The sequence below is a fragment of the Mustela nigripes genome, chromosome 11 (assembly GCF_022355385.1).
Source record: "Mustela nigripes isolate SB6536 chromosome 11, MUSNIG.SB6536, whole genome shotgun sequence".
NCBI classification, from domain to species: Eukaryota; Metazoa; Chordata; class Mammalia; order Carnivora; family Mustelidae; genus Mustela; species Mustela nigripes.
In genome coordinates, this window is record NC_081567.1 from 24,185,317 (window position 1) to 24,208,738 (window position 23,422).

Consider the following 23,422-nt stretch of genomic DNA (forward strand, 5'->3'; position numbering starts at 1 on the left):
AAATAACATTTATTGAGCACTCGCTATGTGCCAGGTATTCTTCTGAGAATCTGCTTTAATTCCTACAAGAACACTACGAGACGGGTATTATTATCCCCATTTTACAGATAAGGAACATTAACGCATGGAGTATTTAAGAGACTTAGTCAGGAACATAAAGCAAGAAACTGGAAAACTCGGGATTCAAGCCCACAAAGCCTGGTTTCAAAATCAGCACTCTTTACCTCTCCACTTTTCAACAAGGGGAAGGGTCAGTCTATCACACTCAGGGGATAAACTAATATTTTGAGTATCTACTACATGCAAGGCATGGTATAAATGCTTAGTCTTCTTAACAAGCTGTATGGGAATGTTCCTGTTAGAAGTTCCCAAACATATAACCATTTCCACACAGATAAGGAAACTGAAAAAAAGTATCACACTCAGGCAAGTCAATGGGCAACATGAACTCAGATCTATCAGCCATCCTAGGAGGTAAGAGGGAAAAGTTCTCAAGAAGCTACCTAGAGAGATTGGGTTTGGAGAGAAGCAAGAGGAGGGAGGACATAAAATCAAGTTATCATGTGTATAATGGAATGCCACAGAAGTGACAACAAGCAGATAAATGTTCCACAGAGAATGTCATGGGAAATCCATCCACCCAATCCATCCATCCATCCATCCATCCGTCACTCTTACTCCATAAATGTTGATGGAGTACATACTCTTTGACTGCCCTGCAAATCTTCGAGGTTCAGAGAAAAGAGATATAGTCCCTGCCTTCAAGGGCTCTTGGTGAATGGGTGATAAAGATTTTGAAGGAAATCATTACAAAAATGTGTTAAATACTCTATCCAATGAGATGCCTGACTCAGTGTACTGAGATCAGGGAAGGCTATAAAAATAAAAAGTCTACCAGCTTAAGAGCTGTAGGCAGGGAAGTTATTCCAGGCAGAAGAAATAGCCCATGCAATGCTATGAAGGAAAGAAAGAGTGCTGTGCATTCAAGCAGCAGCTCATAAAGTGAGGAGCAAGGTGCATTTTCATGGGTTGCAGAGGGAGCTGATGGCATGAGAGGTATCTGGTTGGTCATGCAAAGACCCTGGATTTTGGCTAAAGAGAAGAGGTCTCAAATCAGCTACCCACAGGCGCACATGTGCATGCACGTGTTTTGTTTGCAAGCCTCTCTTGAAATACTGGAAGACCTGGCCACAGACGGCTGTCATTCCCTCATGGGAAACCACCAGGTACAACTAGTGGCTACCCTCTTGAAGGGGGCATGAACTGTCCAGTTCATTAAAGGCCCCAGCATGCCTACCTCACATATCGATATTACCTCCTTGGCCCTGCTGCCACTAGAGTTTTCAAATGCTGGCATACCGCCATTGACAGGAGAGCAGTAAGTTTAAAATGATTCCCCATGCTGCCTTGGAATGATTTATGCAGTAAGTTCTGAGCACCCTGAACCCAAGGAATGGGTCTTATACTCCCAAGAGTCTATTCCAGACTTGACACATAGTTGGGCATCACCAAATTTATACTGAACTGACCTGGATTCACGTGGAAGATTCTGGTACAAAACCTCTTCAGGATAGAATGATAGTCTCAAAAAGACCTCTCTCACACTGCACACTAAATTAATTTTCACTTGCTCTTTATCACATCACCTGACTCATTTTCTGCAGTAAACCCTTAGTAATCCTCCAGTCCATTCAAAACCATTAACCAGTATTTCTGCATGCCTGTGATGTTGTGTTAATCTACATTTGTAGTTAGTCATTCATTCAAGGGAAATTTATTGAGCAGCTACTACATGCCAGAAACTGTGTAAGCAGCTGGAAATATATTAGTAATAATAAAAAATGTCCTAACACTTCCTGCCCTTCAAAGATTTCTAACCTAATGGTAATGATGATTAAAATTTATGTGGCATGCATGGTACCAGGCACTGTTCTAGGCAGTTTTCCTATATTCATTCAGTGTTCACAGAAGCCTGTGATAGGTGCCATATCATCATTCTTTTCTGCACAGAGAGGTTAAGTAAACTGCCCAGGATGGCACAGCTAAAAAATGGCAGAGGCAGATTTGAATCCTAATGGTCTGACTCTGGAATCTGTTCTCTTTGCCCTTATCTTTCTGGAATGCCTCTCAAATCATGAAAGTGGCAGGCGTTATAGTTGTGGTCAGCTCCACGGTGTTTATAGCAGTAGAACCGCAGGTAGGTAGATCAATCATAGCAATATGCTCTGGAATTTATATACTAGTGAATATTTGGGTTTTTCCAAATATCATGTTACTGCTTTTCTATTTTTTAAGTTGGAGACCCTTGCTAAAACTGGAAAGCAGCTAGAGGTACAAAGTCCCCAGGTAATTGCTGCCGTTTATACACAGCCTTAGCTTCAGGACAACCAGCTGTCCCTAGAAGTGGCCCCTGAAAGGGGAAGCCTTCAGGCTATAAAGACAGCATTGATTATTGCCTGAAGAATTATTTGTTTAATTGATGTTATATCTATTACGTTTCTAGCTCTTGACTGTGCCACCCACAGTCCTGCCTCCTTAGCTAATACCATTTCTGGATGTTGAAGTGCCCGTCTTCCAGGTCTCTTCCTTCAAGCCTCTGTGCAGCCTTCCCTGGTCCCAGTGATGGCCCTTGTTGCAGCTTTCTCTCCATGAGCTGGAGAAAACGCCTAGGCCAGCCTCACTCACACTTGATGCTTGGTCATGCAACCTCTTTGCTTCTCTGACTCTTGCTAGCAAGGAGAAACCTACCTCCCCTCATCAGCAGCCTCAGCCCTGTGAAATGGCACATAGCACATGCCCAGCACATGCTTTTTTAGTGCAAGAAGGCCCAGAGAAATGCATGACTTACTAAAGGCCACAGGGCTAGTAGATAGCAGAACAGAATTCTACTTGGTTGACAAAGATTGTAAGCTCCATGTGGACTTCATCCACTTGTATGTGTTTCCATATCGCTGTATCACCCACATCTGGCACAGCACCTAGTTCATGGTGGGCAGCTCAGTGAATGTTTATTGAATGAATGGGTGAGTGCCAAATTCAGTTAATTCTTCCTCTATCCTTGCCTGCATGGAAGACAGGCAACAGAAAACAGAAAACGAAGGTTTTGTGTTGACTGCGTTCTGTATGCACAAATGATAAGCTATTTGCCCGAAGCTAAAAATACCTACCCCTGGCAGCCATTGGGAGGCAGATGGATGGTGCTTAGTACAAGATGTTTAATCAAACAGTGACAACCCGAGTAGAGCCACAATTAGCCTCTGACACCCCAGTGAACTCCAGATGAAGAGTCCAAAAGTCTCTGACTTCCTGTTGGTCCCCTGGAGCCCAGTGACCATCACTCTGGGTCCACAAAACAGTACAAACAAATGAACATCCTGTGTGCAAGGCAGTCACCAGCTGGAAGTCAGGGGATGGGCGGTGTGGGCCAAAACTGAGCACCCAGGACAAATAGGAGGGAGAATCAGCCAGTGGGGAGCATCATTCAATACTGGAAGGGGCAACGGAGAGTGACAGCTGATACACACTATTTAAAAAAAAAAAAAAAAAAAGGGAAAAGAACAAACTGGCCTATTTCAGTATAATGGTCAGTTCACTAGAGCTAATTACAGAAGCATCTGGACAAGCACATGCGTCAAATGGGCTCTAAAGTCTAATTGTTTTTGAATCCTGAGTCCAGCACACACTTGATGTCTGATTTGGCCAGTTTCTTAACCCACTGAGCCTTAGTGTTCTATAATGTGTTCTACAGTGTTCTATAGTGGGGATATTAATAGTACTTATTTCCTAATGTCGTGTGAGGATTCAATTTAATGCAAGTAAAACTTCTAACAAGTGAGCTGCATGTGGTAAATGCTTAATTAAGGGAACTGTTATTAATAATGTGCTCAACACTAATATAACCTATATATTTAATTTATATATTATAATTTTAGATGATATTTGATATTACAGATCTGAAAAGTGATTCATGGATACAAAAGAAGGGGTTCAGGACCTGACACACAGTAGGCACTCATGTCTGTCAGGGGCCCTGAGAATACGGTGGTGGGTCTTCCTCTCTTGTGCTTCTTTGCCTTTGCCCATGCAGTTCCATCTCCCTGTCTTCCATGCCTATTAAACTCCCACTCACCTTCACTAGATGTGAGGTATGATACTATCTTTGTTACTATTGCTTTACTGATAATGGGCTCATTTTGCAGATCTGGAAACTGAGGCCCTGAGAAAGGAACTGGCTTTTCCATGAGCACACAGGGGTCTACTTCAGAACCGATTAAAGCCCGAGGCATCTCCTAACAAAATTGGGATGCCTAGGTCATCATTTTCCCAGTCTTATTGAGATATAATTGACCTACATGGCTGTGTAAGTTTAAAGTGTGAAGCATAAGAGTTTGGCTTACATACCATATGAAATCAGAGCCACAGTAAGCTTACTTAGCATCCATCACCTCAAACAGATACAATAAGAAAGCAAAAGGATTTTTTTTCCTTGTGATGAGAACTTTTAGGCTCTAGTCTACATTAACAACTTTTACATGTACAACAGACAGCAGTGTTAGGGACACTTTCATTAATGGAGTATGAATGAGTCAGAGGTCTTTTCTGGAACCAGTTCTCCCATCCTCTAGATATACAGCAGGAGAATCCCTTGCCTAGACTTGCCAGTGCTTCTTTCTTATGTCAGGCCTTTGCCTAGTTCAGTTCATCACCTTCGGAAGACTGGTCATTACACTCACACATACTAACCATGGCCACTTACTGTGTCCTCTGCCTATGCCAGGCTCTGTGCTAAGAACTTAATGCATGTGAGCTCTTCTGATCCCCCAACAACCCTCCAAAGCAGACACCACTCTTTACTCTACTGAAGAGGAAGCTAAAGCTCCTAGTGTTACTTACCCAAGAGCACCAGCTAGAAACAAGCAGATATGGGGCTAACTTAGCTCCTCCATACTCCAAAATACCTGCCTGTGATTTCAAGGTACCTGTCCTTTCTGGTAACTCTCATGCCCGGCATTTGTTAGAGAGATAGTTAAAGCCCTGCCCCTATCAGTCTCTGTGACCCAGAATAGAACCACAGTGGAACTCGACCCAGGATGGTACCACTGAGTGATTTCAAAATACTTCAACTTACCAGCTCTGCTACCTTGAGCAGGTGACTAATCATCTCTTTTTCAGTTCCCTTGTTTGTAAAATGGAAACTACAGCCTACATTCTCCTTGCACTGTCCTCCCCTCATAATTTTCTTTAAATCAACTTGTTTTTTAATAAACTGAACTTATTTTATGAGGTTTTTATCACTACCCTAAATAACCCTAAATAGCAACCCTCTAATACCATTTAAATAAACACATAACTTTTTAAAAATAAAACTGTTCATCAGTGAATCCCAAAAAGTCACCTCCTCTCTACAGAGACATTAGGCTTGCCATAGGTGCTCAATGTATGGCAGTCATAAGATAATGAACCTCAGCACTGAGAAGTATGGTGTGGAAACTTTTGAGTCTATTGGCCAACCTGAGATTTAGTAGTTGTCATGGTTACCCAAAGACACTGCTCCTGGTCAAAAAGGCAAAAGCGGGGGGCGCCTGGGTGGCTCAGTGGATTAAGCTGCTGCCTTCGGCTCGGGTCACGATCTCAGGGTCCTGGGAGCGAGTCCTGCATGGGGCTCTCAGCTCAGCAGGGAGCCTGCTTCCCTCTATCTCTCTCTCTCTGCCTGCCTCTCCATCTACTTGTGATCTCTCTTTGTCAAATAAATAAGTAAAATCTTTAAAAAGAAAAAAAAAAGGCAAAAGCTATTTTTCAGTCAAGAGAATGCCAACCAATTGGCCCAGATGAACATGACGACCAGCCAGATACTAACTCGCTTTTCCCCCTTGCTTTGAGTCAGACTGCCATGGTAACCACCTTAGCACTTGCTGCCTATTCATCTGCAATGGGCAACCTTACTAGGTGTCAAGTCATTCTGTTCTATAACGGAAACCACTGCTTGGTTAGGATCTGGGGAAACCAGTAAGACTGCACCTGGGTAGCTCAGCTGGTTGGGCTGATCTGGGCTCAGGTCATGATCTCAGGGTAGTCAGATCGAGCCCGCTCCATGCTCACATTGCTCAATGCAGAGTTGGCTTGAGATTCTCTCTCTCTCTCTCCTTCCGCCCCATCCCCTGCTCATGCTCACTCTCTTTCTCAAAAATAGATAAATCTTTAGAAAAAAAAAAAAAGACTGTACCACATATCCAGGGTATCCAGGATAACCAGGGCAAAAGACCCTTGGGCAAATCCACAGCATTTGTTCCACCATGGCACATACCACTAATCAATTCCTGCACCAGTAAGCCCAGGCACAGCTATAGAATCCTTTTCAATAGGGTGCGACAACCACCAATAGATTGAAGAGGAAGCGTATTTTGCCATTCTACCTCAGGTTATGCGATCACCCTTCACAGGAGACCCTAGAAAGAGAGGAAATACTGCCCCTAGCTTTGAAAAGAATCCATTCCAGGAGTGCCTGGGTGGTTCAGTCATTAAGGGTCGGTCTGCCTTGGGATCTGGTCAGGATCCAGGAGTCCTGGGATCACGCCCCTCATCTGGCCACATCAGGCTCTCTGCTTGGCAAGAAGCCTCCTTCTCCCTTTCCTACTCTCCCTGCTTGTGTGCTCTCTGGCTATCTCTTTCTCTGTCAAATAAATAAAATCTTAAAAAAGAAAGAAAAGAATCCATTCCAGTGCTAAAGGGAGTGACAAATAGGGGTGTCCACGAGAAAAAGAGTAAGAGAAGAACGTCTCAGTAAAGCTACAAAGAAAATTAAAGAGCTATCAAAATAAAAACTAAAATTTTAAAAGAACAAAGGTTATTTCTGAGAAAGCAAGAGACAACTGAGTCATCCTGTAATAATGGCTCTTAGGGCCTTAGATAACAGCCAATGTTCTCTTCCACCAAGCAGAGAAACTAAATGGAGGGGTAGTGGTGGGACAGAGCTACAGCTGGAGGGATTAGGTTAGAGGCAAAGAAGGGTTTCAGATAGGGTGACAGGGCTGTTAGTGCCTGCAATAAGGATCCATGGAGGGAAACTAAAATCTTCTCTAGGATTCCTGGAGAGCTCAGACTCTCTCTGACTCATCTCTCCTTCCATCACAAAGTCTTGGCCTGTAAATCAGTAATTGTCTGCTGAACTGCATTGTCCAAGTATAATAAGTAACAATAGGTAACATTTACTGAGTGCTCACTATAACCCAAAAACTATGCTAAACATTTCACACGTGTTATTTCTACATTATCTTTATAACAACCCATGAGGGTAAATTTATTAAGATGCCCATTTCAGATGTAGGAATTGAGGCTCAGAGAGATTAACCACTGCATTTCACAACCTGTTCCAGCTAGAATAGGTTCTTTTTTTTTTTTTAAGATTTTATTTATTTATTTGACAGAGAGAGTTCACAAGTGAGAGGCAGGCAGAGAGAGAGGAGGAAGCAGGCTCCCCGCTGAGCAGAGAGCCCAATGCGGAACTTGATCCCAGGACCCTGAGATCATGACCTGAGCCGAAGGCAGCGGCTTAACCCACTGAGCCACCCAGGCGCCCCTAGAATAGGTTCTTAAGTCCTCGGATATTTGCTCAGCCTACAAAAGACAAAATAAAAAGAAGGGGGATTTTCAGAGCCCTCCAGGGATTCTGGAAGGCTGGAGTGGGAAAGGGACTGCCTTTCCCACAGTGTGGGGACACACTGGCTGACCTCCATCTCAGTAGTCCTCAGTCAGTTCTGTTTTCCTGATAACCAAATGCAGAAAAGACAAGCTCATTCCCAAGCTTCTGCCCTGGGGCAAGTGGAACAATGAGAAAACAATAATGGCAACTAGCCTGCTAGTAGTGCCTGAGGTTGGAACCACAGGTGGGAAAGCTGCCCTCAGGGAAACCCTTCCAGCTCACCTCCTAGGAACCCTCAGGGCAGAAATTTCTGAAGACCTTTTAGCACCATCCACAAAGGCCAAAAAGACTGAACAATTCTTGTCTGCCTATTGCTTTATTTCCTCTTCCTCTGCCAGAGATCGAGATGGGACAGGTAACAGTGAGGAAGATAAATTCCAAGAGGCAATGCCCATCACACAACTCAATTTGCACTCCCTCCCCAGCTGACCTAAACACCAGCAGTGCTAACCTCCTGCCTGGGAGGCTTAAACCTTGCTTCTCCTAGAAATCTGTCCTTGGGGCACCTCCAAGGAACTGCTAAAATAACACCACTGTAATTGTGGGTCCTAGCACTTCTATAGGACATGAGGGCTGATACTTCTAGGCAAAAAAATAGGCAACTCTAAAGAAGGAGCGATGCATTTAAGTTACCCTGGACGGTGGTTAAAAGGGGTGAAATTCACAAGAACATAGTTTAGGATGTAGAGAAAGAAAATTTGCAGAAGGGAACCTCAGGAATTTAATCAGCCCAGATAAGAAATTCTCTGTTCTTTCCTGAAGACCTTCATGAACCAAGCAACTGTGATGTCAATGGCCTGCTCCTGTTCATATTAACTGTCAATACAATCAAAAAGTTCTTCTTGGTATCTAATCTAAATCCTTTTGTAGCTTCAAGTTGAGTGCTTTTCCTTTTTGCTAATTTCTTAGCTGCATTTAGAAAAAAGAGGGAAAGAGGGAGGGGGGAGGAAGAGGGAAAAATGTTTTATCTTTTAAACCAGCATTTCTATTTTTGGGAATTTATTCCACAGGAATATAAAAAGATGCTTAAAGAAGTTCTGTAGCGGCTAAAAAATAAGATAAAATAAATAATGTCCAGCCATAGATGAATATTTCATGAATATTATGGACAGAGAGAAGGAAAAAATTCATGACTTATTTCTAAGTGAAAAAAATCAACTGGCACAACAGTTTTGAATGATACCATTGTGTGGCAGTACTCGTTATTACTAATTATATTTATAATTTGTAATACAGTCACTTTGGGGGTTCCACTGAGCCAGATATCAAAGATGGCTCACTCACGTGAAAGCCTGATGTTGGATTTGGCTATGAGATCACCTAGGGCTTTCAACCATGGTCCTCCACAAATGGGATTTGGGCAGCTTTTACTTTCTGAGGTCTAATGTAGTAGTTAAATATACAAACCAAGGAGGCAAAAAGCCTGGTTTAATGTCCTTGCTCACCACCTGTTTACTGTGTGACCTCAAACAAGTTATTTAACCTCTCCAAGCCTCGAAGCTCTCAAATCATAGTTCCAACATCATAGGTGGTTGTGAAGATTAAATGAGGTATTGTGTGTAAGATACTTAAAAGTAAATGTTCAATAAAAATGAGCTAATAATAAAATAATTACAGGGGCACCTGTGTGGCTCAGTGGGTTAAGCCTCTTCCTTCAGCTCAGGTCATGATCTCACGGTCCTGGGATGGAGCCTCGCATGGGGCTCTCTGCTTAGCAGGGAGCCTGCTTCCCCCCCTCTCTCTGACTGCCTCTCTGCCTACTTGTGATTTCTCTCTCTGTCAAATAAATAAATAAAATCTTTTTAAAAATATATAATTACATGCTAATATGTTCAATTTTTTCAAATGTTATACTTTTGTAATTAAAAAACTAATTTTTTAAAGATTTTATTTATTTGATAGCTATCAGACACATGAAAAAATGTTCATCATCACTAGCCATCAGGGAGATTCAAATTAAAACCACATTGAGATACCACCTTACACCAGTTAGAATGGCCAAAATTAGCAAGACAGAAAACAACATGTGTTGGAGGGGATGTGGAGAAAGGGGAACCCTCTTACACTGTTGGTGGAATGCAAGTTGGTGCAGCCACTTTGGAGAACAGTGTGGAGATTCCTCAAGAAATTAAAAATAGAGCTTCCCTATGACCCTGCAATTGCACTACTGGCTATTTACTCCAAAGATACAGATGTCGTGAAAAGAAGGGCCATCTGTACCCCAATGTTTATAGCAGCAATGGCCACGGTCGCCTAACTGTGGAAAGAACCAAGGTGCCCTTCAACAGACGAATGGATAAGGAAGATGTGGCCCATATACACTATGGAGTATTATGCCTCCATCAGAAAGGATGAATACCGAACTTTTGTAGCAACATGGACGGGACTGGAAGAGATGATGCTGAGTGAAATAAGTCAAGAAGAGAGAGCCAATTATCATATGGTTTCACTTATTTGTGGAGCATAACAAATAGCATGGAGGACAAGGGGAGATGGAGAGGAGAAGGGAGTTGAGGGAAATTGGAAGGGGAGGTGAACCATGAGAGACTATGGACTCTGAAAAACAATCTGAGGGTTTTGAAGGGGCGGGGGGTGGGAGGTTGGGGGAACCAGGTGGTGGGTATTAGAGAGGGCACGGATTGCATGGAGCACTGAGTGTGGTGCAAAAACAATGAATACTGTTATGCTGAAAAGAAATAAAAAAAATTTTTTAAAAAGATTGTATTTATTTGAGAGAGACAGAGATAGCAAGAGAGAAAGCATAGGGGCAGGGAGCAGAGGGAGAAGAAGAGGGAGAAGCAGGCTCCCCGTTGAACTGGGAGCCCAATGTGAGGCTCAATCCCAGGACACCAGGATCATGACCTGAGCTGAAGGCAGACACTTAACCAACTGAGCCATCCAGGTGCCTCCAAAAAACAAGTTTTCAAGGGGAAAAAAAGGTAATACAGCACAACTAAGAGAGAGAAACTCACAACACACAGTCAGTGCTCTGTTCCAGCTTTTTCTTTCAGGGAACTTGCAGGGACCTTGTAGAAAATAATGCTGGAAAACCTTGAGCCTTTCCCTCTGTACCAGTAGATGGTTCGGTGGTGGGGTCTGACAGCCAAACCTGTATTGTTCTTTCAGCCACTCCCCAAATCCTCTCAAGTTAGAGCACAGTAAGCTGCAAATTACAGGAAATGAATTCCCCCCAGAATATAGCCAAGAAGCTTTGCAATCACAGAACATGGGCTTTCTATTACCCAGGAGCTTAAACCTGTCCAGTGACACCATTGACAGAAAAGATTTGCTTTTTAGAAGCACTGACATTTTGATTGTGAAGTACACTGGGACTTGCTTGAGCTTCCACAACAAAGAGTCGTGGGCCAGTTAGTTTGAGAGAAAAGCTGAAAAAAAGAATTTCAGGCGATGATAACTTGGGTTTCTTTGTTTTTTCACCCATTATAAATACACACAGACCCTGTCAACACCACTCCTTTTCTTTGGGGAAAAACATGTCTGGGTGGAAATGAAGAAATTTTTTGATGTAGGTAATTATAGAAAATGTCAAACCTTAAGAGCTGAAAACTCTACATTCTCATTTCTTTTTCAGAAAATCAATTCGCAGGCATCGTTCCATTTCCCTCTAGGTCTGTGTGGCTCACACACATGTTCTCTCATCCCAAGGATCTCCTAAGTGTGCCTGATGTTGCCTTGGGGGCAAATCTAACTGTACAAAAGAAATGGGTTTGTTTAGTGTCTGCGGGTTAGTTTCTCAAGAGAGGCAATTATTAGAAACTTAAGAAAATGTCAAATATGAATACCAGCAATTTCGTTTGGAGATGATGACTTGCCTGACTTAAAACAATAATTAGATGGGGCTGAAATATTTTTAAAGAGTTTGGACATGGAGAATTTTTAACACCACACTTCAAATAGCATTCACCTGGGAAGTAAGAGAGAGTGGTGAAGAGTCACTCTCTGAAGAATATATCCAGCATTTATCCAGTCCTGCCTCCTTACAGGCTGGCAGGTACAACAAAGACATGAGAGAGAAATGACAGTACTTTTCTAAGTCAGAGGCAAACCAGGAAACAGGAATCACATTCCTTCAGCTGAGAAGCCCTTCCTATGACCAAAAATAACGCAGAACTTGATATGCCATAACATCAGACAGAACCAGAGTCACCTCCTGGCTCCCCAACTTATTCAGTATGTGGCTTTGGGCAAATTACCTAAAAATCGAATCCTCAGTATCCTTATCTATAAAATGGGGATGGTAATAGGACTTATAAGAAGCCTTTTTTCTGTTCCATGAATACCATGCTTACTCCCACCTCAGGACCTTCGCACTTGCCATTCCCACTGCTTAGATTTCTTTTCCCACAGATCTTTTCATGGCAGAGCCCTTCTCCTTATCCTTAATTGAACTTAAATGTCACTTTCCAATCTAAAAAAATAATCTTCCATCAATTTATCTCATCCCTCAGTTTTATTCTGGATAGTATCACTGTCTGAAATTCCCTTGTACATTTTTATATTTGCTTACTGTCTGTCTTCCCCACCACAAAATGAGCCCCATGATAAAAGGGAACCTGCACATTTTGTTAATCCTTGCATCTCCAACACATCATATAGTGCCTGGCACAGAGTAAATGTTCTGTTAACATTTGTTGAATGAGTGCACTCTCGGTCAATAGCTAACATTCACTGAGAACTTACCACATGCCAGGCACTGTTCTAACCACTTTATAAAAATTACCTCACCTGACTCTCAAAACAACCCTCTGAGGCAGATATTCTTATTAAGCCATTTTATAAAGAAAGAAACTGAAGTGCAGAGAGATCGAATAAATCTGCTCAAAGCCTAAAAGCCAAGAAGTAGTAGAACTAGGATGAAACCTCAGCAGCCCAGCCCCAGACTCTACACACTTAATCCCAAGTCCTGATGCTTTTGACTTTGATGGGTAAACATGAGACCTGATTTCACAGCTTGTATTCATGAAGTTCTCACTGTATATAATTAGATCAAAGTAGCCAGCCTTTGGGCCCACACCCTCTTCCAAATCCTTTACCCTTCATTCTGTATCTATTCACCAGCCCATTCCTTATCACTATGTGTATTCTCATTTATCTCTTTAATACTTAGCTACTTTTGTGTTTTTCTGTACTTTGAGTAGAGATTCTAAATGTGCATAATACTAATTTGTTTCTACCATAGGCCCAGACACACAGAATGTAGATGCTGAATGCTTTTTGAAAAGATTTCTAAATGAATAAAACATTTTGGAACACTTCTCAACAGAACATAGCAAGACTGTTTAATAAAAAAGAGCTATAAATGCAAAAGTATAGACAGAACAAGTAGAAAATCAATATAAGCATTCCTTATAAACCCAACTCTTCACGCTTTCCTCACCTCAGGGCCTTTGCACACACTGTTTCCCTTGCTTGAAACACACTTTCAGCTCCCACCCTTTTTACCTATTTACTTTGTATCAATTCTCCAAATTTCACCTTGAGCATGATTTCTTCAGCAAAGCTTTTATTGACCACTAATAACACTTACAGCTTTCAATTATACACTTTCTGCTGTGGCTCTTCAGTTGACATTTTTCTTGCCTCAAAGATTCTAAGCTCCCTGGAGGCAATACCACCCGTGTCTATTTTGTTCAACATCTCCTCCCAGGGCATAGCTCATAATCAATGCATAAAGACATTGCTAAATGCATCAATAAACTTTTGAAATTTCAAGTTTACAAATACAAAGAAATTTGCTTTAATGGGACATCTTTTCTTAAGAGTGACTTAAAGCAGAATTTACTCATTATTCTCCTCTTTTGCATACAGTGTAATATACCTGCATGATACCCCCACTCCTACTTGAATTATCAATATTACAGAGAGGTTTAGAGCATGAGTGTTGGTCCTGGGTTTGCATCCTGGTTATTTAATATAATCAGTACCTTAAATCACAACTTCAAAATGTTATTTCAAAGTGCCTTGCACAAGAATAAAAACAGCACAGACGTAAAGCAAAAACAAACAAAAAACTGACAGTAGCAAATACTGAGAGGATATGAAGCAACTGGAACTCTCATATTCTGCTGCTGAGAGTAAAAATTAGTAAAACCGCTTTACAGAGCAATTCAGCTGAATCTGGTAAAGATAAAGATGCACATACTCGGGGTACCTGAGTGGGTTAAAGCCTCTGCCTTCGGCTCAGGTCATGATTCCAGGGTCCTGGGATCAAGTCCTGCATCAGGTTCTCTGCGCAGCAGGGAGCCTGCTTCCACCTGTCTCTCTGCCTGCTTCTCTGCCTGTGATCTGTCAAATAAATAAATAAAATCTTAAAAAAAAAAAAGATGCATATACTCTAGAACATAACATGTACACTTCTACATACATACTACCCAAGATAAACTCTCACATATAAGTATTTCTCATGGAGAGTCCTATCAAGTTGTTAACTGCAGCATTTTTTTTTTGAATGGCCACGTCCTGTTTATTTTTTTTTAATTTTTATAAACATATATTTTTATCCCTAACTGCAGCATTTTTTAAGATTTTATTTATTTATTTGACAGAGAAAGACACAGTGAGAGAGGGAACACAAACAGGGAGAGTGGGAGAGGAAGAAGCAGGCTTCCTATTGAGCAGGGAGCCAGATGTGGGGCTTGATCCCAGAATCCTGGAATCATGACCTGAGCTGAAGGCAGACGCTTAATGACTGAGTCACCCAAGCGCCCCTACAGCAGTTTTTTTTTTTTTTAAGATTTTATTTATTTATTTGACAGAGATTACAAGTAGGCAGAGAGGCTGGCAGAGAGAGAGGAAGGGAAGCAGGCTCCCCAGTGAGCAGGAAGTCCGACGCAGGGCTCCATTCCAGGACCCTGAGATCATGACCTGAGCCAAAAGCAGAGGCTTTAACCCACTGAGCCACCCAGGTGCCCCCCGTACAGCAGTTTTTAATAGCAAAACCTTGGAACCAATTTAAATGTACATTGTTTTATACATACACACATGTCTACCCAATATGTGTATATACAGACACATATATGTGTGTATATGTGTCTATATAATAAGCATGTATATAGAAATATAGAGAAACATGTATGTCTCTGTGTATGTGTATATGAATAAATTACACTAAGTTTATACAATGGAATACTATATAGTCATTAAATTGCGTGAATGAGAGCTACATGTATCAACAAAATAGATCTCAAAACCTAATGCTGAGTGGAAAAAGCAGCATGTAGAATGGATGGTTCACTACAAAGTAAGGGGATGCAAATGGGGCCCTGAAGATTACAGGTTGCCTGCAGGAAGAGAAAGGAGGAGGGAGGGGAAAGAATGGGGTTGGAGAAATTTCAAAGAGGACTTTAGGACTTTAGTTGTATCTATACTGTCAGTTCTTTAAAAAATAAATAAATAAATATATGTAAATATATATTTATAAATATATATAAATATATATTTGTATTATATATAATATAAATATGTATGTATATCTATATTTATATAGTGTTCCCCATCAAATTTTTAAAATTTTACAAAAAAGGATACTATTAAGAGAGTGAAAAGATGGGACACCTGGGTAGCTCAGTTGAAACATCCGACTCTTGATTTTTAGCTCAGGTCATGATCTCAGGTTGTGATATCAAGCCCTGTATCAGGCTCTGTGCTGGGGCCTGCTTAAGATTCCTTCTCTCCCTCTCTGCCCTCCCCCACGCCCCGCTCATGCTCTCTCTCAAAAAGTTAATTTTAAAAATAAAATAACTGAAGCAAATATGTCAAAATGTTAAAATTTCTTTAATCTGAGTGATGAGAGTACCAGAATGAGTATATTACAAGACAATTTTATAAATGAACTATTACATAATATTTTAAAAGGTAAGATTGAGAAAGGGAGATCCAGATGCCAGCTCTGCCACTGGACTTCAGAAAAGGGACATAAATTCTCTGAGAATCTTGCAAAACAGGATTAACAGTGTTGACTGTAAAATTAATGAGGTTAAATGTACAGAATGAATTTTATTTTTTTTTTTAAAGATTTTATTTATTTATTTGACAGAGAGAAATCACAAGTAGGCAGAGAGGCAGGCAGAGAGAGAGGAGGAAGCAGGCTCCCCGCTGAGCAGAGAGCCCGATGCGGGACTCGATCCCAGGACCCTGAGATCATGACCTGAGCCGAAGGCAGTGGCTTAACCACTGAGCCACCCAGGCGCCCCAGAATGAATTTTAGACATTACCCATCAGAACATCATTTTAGAATGAGTCCCTAAGAACTTTCCAGACGTGTCTAATTCAGAGACACTTTTTTTTTTTAATTGCTCAGAAATTATAGGCATGCAGTTTCAGGGGTGCCTGGCTGGCTCAGCCTGAAGAGCATGTGACTCTTGAACTCAGAGTCATGAGTTCAAGCCACACATTAGATCTACAGATTACTTAAATAACTAAAAACTTTTTTAAAAGGAAAGAAATTATATGCATACAAATTATATGCATACAAAACAAATTGGACACCAAAAAAATAGTAACTGCTCCTGTTTGTTCAAAAACTATATAGAGGCATTATATAGACATATATGAAGACAGACTATTACTGTGATGGTCCTGTGGGGGGTGGGTACTTGGGTGGTTGGAGAACAAGAAGGGAAATTTACTTCTCTCTGCTATTATTTTTAATAATGTACCATATGGTAGACTACAACTCTTCCTCAATTTATGATAGGGTTATATCCTGATAAACCCATCATAAATTAAAAATGCATTTAGGGTACCTGGGTGGCTCAGTTGGTTAAGCAACTGCCTTCAGCTCAGATCATGATCCCGGAGTCCCGGGATCAAGACCCACATCCAGCTCCCAGCTCTATGGGGAGTCTGCTTCTCCCTCTGACCCTTTCCACTCTCATGCTCTCTCTCTCTCTCTCTCAAATAAATAAATAAAATCTTGAAAAAAAAAAAAAAAAAAAGAAGAAGAAGAAGAAGAAGAGGGGCCGCCTGGGTGGCTCAGCTGTAAGCAACTGCCTCCACTCAGGTCATGATCCCAGAGTCCCGGGATCGAGTCCCATATTGGGCTCCCAGCTCCATGGGGAGTCTGCTTCTCCCTCTGACCTTCTCCCCTCTTGTTCTCTCTCTCACTCTCTCTCTCTCAAATAAATAAATAAAATCTTTAAAAAAGACAAAAAGGAGAAAGAAAGAAAGAAAATGCATTTATTACAGCTAACCTTCCAAACATCATAGTTTAGCCTATAAACATGCTCAGAACACTTATATTAGCCTACAGATGGGAAAATCATCTAACACAAAACCTATTTTATAATAAAGTATTGAGTATCTCATATAATTTATTGAATACTGTATCGAAAGGAAGAAACAGAATGGTCCTACAGGTACAGATGCTTTTGAGTGTGTCAGTTTTAAGTACTCATGATCACGTGATTGACTGGGAGCTCTGCCTTGCTGCTGCCCAGTATAATAAGAGAGTATCATAACACATATCGTCAGGCTGGGAAAAGATCCAAATTCAAAATTCCAATTCAGTAGAAACTGAATACCTATAGCTTTTTCACCATAGTAAAAACGGAAAATCGTAAGTGAAACCATCATAAATCAGGGACCATCTGCACCTACTCTAAAAATAAGTAGAATTTATCTTTAAACTAATCTGAAGGTCATGATTTCCTCCACACATTCAATACTAAATCTCTATAAAAAGGAAAGGTCCTAAAATCCAGGTTGCAGAAAGGTTCTTAAAAGGTCTTACTTGAACACATGAAGCAGGGAAAACCATCCCACCCTTGGATAAATGTACTTGGATAAAGGAGAGAGCATGGGATTTGAGACTAGGCAATCTAGGTTTTGTTCCTGTCCCAAGCGCTTACTAAGTGTGTGACTCTAAGTTAGTTCCTTAAGCCCTGTGAGGCCCAGTTTCATTTCTGAAGTGAGGACAATGGCAGCACCACCTCCAATGACTGTGTGAGGAATAAATAAACTACAATATGAGTACAGAGTTTTGTCAAAATACTATTCAGATGTCTGTATGAGATACAATTTGTAGTGCAGAGACTGTTCCTCAAAAGCAATGGTTTGGTCCCTTTGGCTGCCATGGGAGTGCCCAAAAACATATGCCTATGGCCCTAGCAGCCAATAAAGTCATCCCTCTTCAGAGATAAACTAGATTCTCTTCTCTCCACAGCAAATATCCTAACAGTGATCATCCTCTCTCAGCTGGTAGCTAGAAGGCAGAAGTCCTCCTACAACTATCTTTTGGCACTTGCTGCTGCTGATATCTTGGTCCTCTTTTTCATTGTGTTTGTGGACTTCTTGTTGGAAGATTTTGTCTTGAACATGCAGTTGCCCCAGGTGGCCAATAAGATCATAGAAGTGCTGGAATTCTCATCCATCCACACCTCCATTTGGATTACTGTTCCATTAACCATTGACCGGTATATCGCCGTCTGCCATCCGCTCAAGTACCACACGGTCTCCTACCCAGCCCGCACCAGGAAAGTCATTGTAAGTGTTTACATCACCTGCTTCCTGACCAGCATCCCCTACTACTGGTGGCCCAACATCTGGACTGAAGACTATATCAGCACCTCTGTACATCATGTCCTTATCTGGATTCACTGCTTCACCGTGTACTTGGTACCTTGCTCTATCTTCTTCATCTTAAACTCAATCATTGTGTACAAGCTCCGGAGGAAAAGCAATTTTCGCCTGCGTGGCTACTCCACAGGGAAAACCACTGCCATCTTGTTCACCATTACCTCCATCTTTGCCACACTCTGGGCCCCCCGCATTGTTATGATTCTCTACCACCTCTATGGGACACCCATCCAAAACCGCTGGCTGGTGCACATCATGTCCGACATTGCCAACATGCTGGCCCTTCTAAACACAGCCATCAACTTCTTCCTCTACTGCTTCATCAGCAAGAGGTTCCGCACAATGGCGGCTGCCACGCTCAAGGCCTTCTTTAAGTGCCAGAAGCAACCTGTACAGTTTTACACCAACCATAACTTTTCCATAACAAGTAGTCCCTGGATCTCGCCGGCCAACTCACACTGTATCAAGATGCTGGTATACCAGTACGACAAAAATGGAAAACCTATAAAAGTATCCCCATGACCCCAAAGACTTGGCACCTAGTGCCTCTGTCTAATCTATTTCCAGATGGGAGGGTAGCCCACTTAAGAGTGCTAACCTGATTTCCTGTCTCCATGGACTGAGCAACTTTCAGACTGGTAGATGAGAAAAGATGGAAAAGAAGAAAGAAAAGCATCAATCTTGTTTTCATTTATGCATTTATTTTCACAATGTTACTTGAAAGCAAAAGTTCCTACCAGTTTGAAGATACCTTTGGAGGTTGTGTCATCATCCTGTGGCCAGTGAGGACACAGAGTAAAGAAACAGTCTATGACTTTGCCTCGGCACCATCCACAGTCATTGGGAACCGCTCATTTATGTGACACACCAAGCCACAGTAGCAGGTAGCTGATTCCACACTCTTCTTCCAAGAGCTGAGGTCAACCACTGCTTCCCTGTACCATCCCCAGCATCTAACAGTGCTGACCAATTCGGGGTTTTTCCAAGGTGCCCTTTATCTTAGAGAAGGTTGTGGTCTTGAAGTGGCCCTGGAACCTTATACTACAGAATGACACTGTGGGGACAAGGGAGTATAATCCCATCCAAACTCTGGCCAGAGCTTCTTTGGAAAGGCTCCAAACCAATATAACTATGACCCTCAGACCTGGGTCTAAAATGCAGTCTTTCTATTCGCCATTATGTATAGATTTTATCTATCTCCTCCAAAATAAAGACCCCCGTCTGGTGCGTGGGGGGGAAAGGAGGATCTCTTGAGCCCAGAAAAACAAAAAAATAAGCCCACTCTTGCCATTGTTTCAATCCATCCCCACGTCAGCTGTGTATGACCCCTTTACTCAAAACAGCTTCTTATTGCAGTGCCACTTAAGCTTCCTGGAGAAGCCTTTTACGTGTAGAGTTGCCAACCCTGCCTCCTTGCTTGCTGAAGTCCTCACCAAATTGCTTTATTTGAAGTGACTTCCAAACTGGATTTAATTTTCAAGGGTCAGGAACTGTAGCTCTCCAGGTGTGAAGGGAGACATTCTCTGCTCTGCCCCACAGTCCAGCTGGCATTGCTATTCAGCCACAAACGCAGATACAACTGACATGGAAAGGTGCCCATGTTGTTTGCTTGTCTGCCCTTTGATCCATATGGCTCAAAAGGGTGGTGCCAGTATTCAGTGAAGCGATTTAATCCAGATCCTCTGCAAAATGATAAAATATGAATCTATTTATTTGTTCTCCCTTTGCCTGTCCAAGGCAAGAACAGCTCTACAATGTAATTAATAGGGGCTTCCCTGGGATTTACCACTCATGCGTGCACACACACATGCAGACACATGCTTGATTATAGAAAACTTCTGTGTATCCTGTGATGTGTTTTAAAAGGGAAACCCATGCTGGAGTTCCTCTTATTTAGCCTTTTTAAAAATTTCTCTTCCAGGTTCCCAGTATTTTTCCTGTGTTAGAAAAAATCTCCCAAAATGACTTTGAAATTTTATGATATTTTTGGTGACCAAACAAAAAGCAGACAGCCCTCCTGGAACACTTGGTTCCTCAGATTGGATTCTTACTACATTTTTAGTCCTAAATTGGAAGGCATGTCCACCCTTTTTAAGGGAATCTGCAGTAAATGAGTACGGTAGAAAAGGCCCCAGAGCAACACAAGCCCTAAACTTGAGTCAATGCCCTCAATACTAACTCAATATAATTTTAGGTTATGGTAGTCCTGATGATCCAAATTCCTACTCCCTTTAAATGATTGTAGTAGGGTCTCATCTGACCCAAAGATTAGATTCTAAAGTCAGTATGAAAGAAAAAAAACCTAGCAGAGCCAAAGTTAACTCTGCAAAGTCATCAGGAAGGAGCCATGTTGGAGACCACATTCTATCCCTTATAAAATCTAACTCAGCAAAGTTTTTCTCCAGCAACAGAACAGATTTCCTAGATCAAGGACAAGAAATAGTTGGTGTGCACTTAGGGACCACATTGTATGACTCTAATGTATCTCAATGAGAACTTTAAGATCACACTGGTGCAACAAAATGCTCCCAATAGAAGAGGTTCATGGAAATTGAGGGACAAGGAGGTTAGTATCCCATATGGTGGACAGACTCCTCCACATCGTTTAAATTCCATTTCTTTCTGTTTCTCTTTTGCCAAGCATGTGTAGTCTGAATATGTCGTGTTCATTAAATGTGTGTATGATGTGATTCCACTACACCCCCTTATGAATGAACATTGACCAAAGGCTACTACCTACACCGAATATATATATATATATATATATATGTATTTATTTATTTTTTTCTAAACACATAGCTCAAAAAATACTAGTTTGAGCTATATGTGGATGAGTCACAGTGCAATAGCTATAAAGATTAAGCAATTCCTCTTTAAGAATGTAAGCAACATGGAAAATAGGTGTGTGGGTCTCAGTGCCCTCTGCTCCACATTTTTTATTGTATGTAAAAATTGTTGATGTTTAAAAAGTAAAACAACTGGGTGTGCATTTGAAATGTTTTCCTCATACACTCATTTATTACTTCTCTTACCAATAGAGGTTGTACCAAGTAGTACTGTGATCTTTTTTCCTTCTGACTATATTTTAAATTTTGATAAATAATATTTAGAAAAGGTCCGATTCTTGAAGGCATTTCAATGAGTTGTTGTCTTCTGGTTAAAATGAGTAAGAGTGCCCCCATTGGGTTAGGTTGATACATATATCCTAAACTTTATTTTAGATAACCTATGGATCTTTTAATTTATCATTATTTATAGTAATAACTGTGGACAATAATGATAAGGTTTAAAAGAAAACTTTTAAGCCTTTTCTTTCAGGCCAGTTTTGGAAACAGAGCCTTGAATTTTGAAGCCTGTCTTGTATAGCTGCTGTTGATGGCATTTAAGCAATTGCCTTATACCAGGTTTTTTGTGAAAGACTGTTAACTAGCATCTCTCTTGTGTGATTTGTTTCCTCGGGTGGACATGCAGTGATGCTACCTACACATGTACATGCTTTTTAATTGGACAGCTCAAGCACTGAACTGTCTCATGGGGAAAGAAATGAGGAGCATGACAGACAAACCATAAAAGACAGACCATGAGAAGGTATGAACTTCCACTTTGCAAACATTCTGCATTTGGAAGGTTATTTTGCACAGTTGGTGCCTACTGGTCCAACATAAGGGGCCTATCTGAAGTGAATTAAAGACTATAATGTTGGCTATTCCAGTTCAAAGAATGGAATAAAATGTTACCATAGAAGAATAGTAAATGTTCATATTTTCTTAATTAGATAATCTATTGTGTTTGAACTTGTTTGTATTATAATAAACTCTAACATGGTGCACTCTTGGTGTCTGGAATTTGCGTTTACATTTTTTATGACTAAAAAATTTTAAAATCTTACATTTAAATTTAAAATTTTAATTTTAAATGCGCGCTTTCCTTGTACTTTGTACTGGTGCGAGAATGCGACCTAAGTCCCACCTGTCCCTTTTTAGCCAGATATATTTCAGAATTTAAGACCACTGAACTCTGCTTCCTATAATCCTAATTAAGTAGCTTACTGGGTATAAATCTTAATTCTCTTCTGACTTCATCCTCCACATGTCCTAGAGATAGTGATGGCTATAATCATAAGTGGAGATCTAGCATAACAGCTAAGAGCTTGGACTTTTGTTTTCCCTCATAACTTATCTGTAAATGAAAGTTTGTATCTTTTGACCCCTCTCCCCCATTTTTCCTACCTTCATCCCCCACCTCTGGCAAACACCAGTTTCCTGTATCAGAGCTTTGTTTTTAGTTTTGTTTTGTTTGTTAAATTCCACATACAAATGAGGTCATACAGTATTTGTCTTTTCTCTGACTTATTTATTTCACTTACTGTAAAGCCCTCAAGGTCTATCTGTGTTGTTGCAAATGGCAAGATTTCATTCTTTTTTTATGGATGAATAGCATTCCATTGTGTATATACACCATATTTTCTTTACCCATTCATCAATTAACAGACGCTTAAGCTGCTTTCATATTTCGTAAGAGCTTGGATGTTGAAGTCAGACAATGGGTATGTCCCAGCTCCACCATTTACTAGATGGGTGGCCTTTAACAATTCCTTTAAGATCTATGAAAGACTGCCCTCAGATAAAAATGGTATAAAATTTAATTTTTTCCAGTTGCCTCCAAGGTAAAAAGAGGCTCTCAAAGTCAGGAAATCAAGGTCTGGAGTCAGTTATGGCAAGCTATAACTTTGCAGGCTATGCCCTTTCTAGCTGTGCGCCATGGGCAATGTTCTCAAACTCTCTGAGTCTCAATTTCATCTCCATAAAATAGGACTAATAGTAATTCCAGTACATACCTCATGGAGTGACTATTAATGATAGAGCTAAAAAGAGCCTCTAGTTGCATATCTTTTTTTTTTTAAAGATTTTTTATTTATTTATTTGACAGAGAGAGATCACAAGTAGGCAGAGAGACAGGCAGAGAGAGAGAGGAGGAAGCAGGCTCCCTGCTGAGCAGAGAGCCCGATGCGGGACTTGATCCCAGGACCCTGAGATCATGACCTGAGCCGAAGGCAGCGGCTTAACCCACTGAGCCACCCAGGTGCCCCTCTAGTTGCATATCATTTTATAGGTAAGGATACTAGAC

The 23,422-nt window shown here is 41.1% G+C and overlaps 1 protein-coding gene across 1 annotated transcript in view; it reads left to right on the plus strand.

The window, feature by feature from the left end:
- GPR139 (G protein-coupled receptor 139) overlaps positions 1-18,817 on the plus strand; it is a 39,676-nt gene extending 20,859 nt beyond the window's left edge. The window contains exon 2 of the mRNA XM_059415966.1: positions 17,883-18,817. Within this exon, the coding sequence (XP_059271949.1) occupies positions 17,883-18,817 (935 nt within the window). The remainder of the gene's footprint in view (positions 1-17,882) is intronic.
- Positions 18,818-23,422: the final 4,605 nt, after the last annotated feature.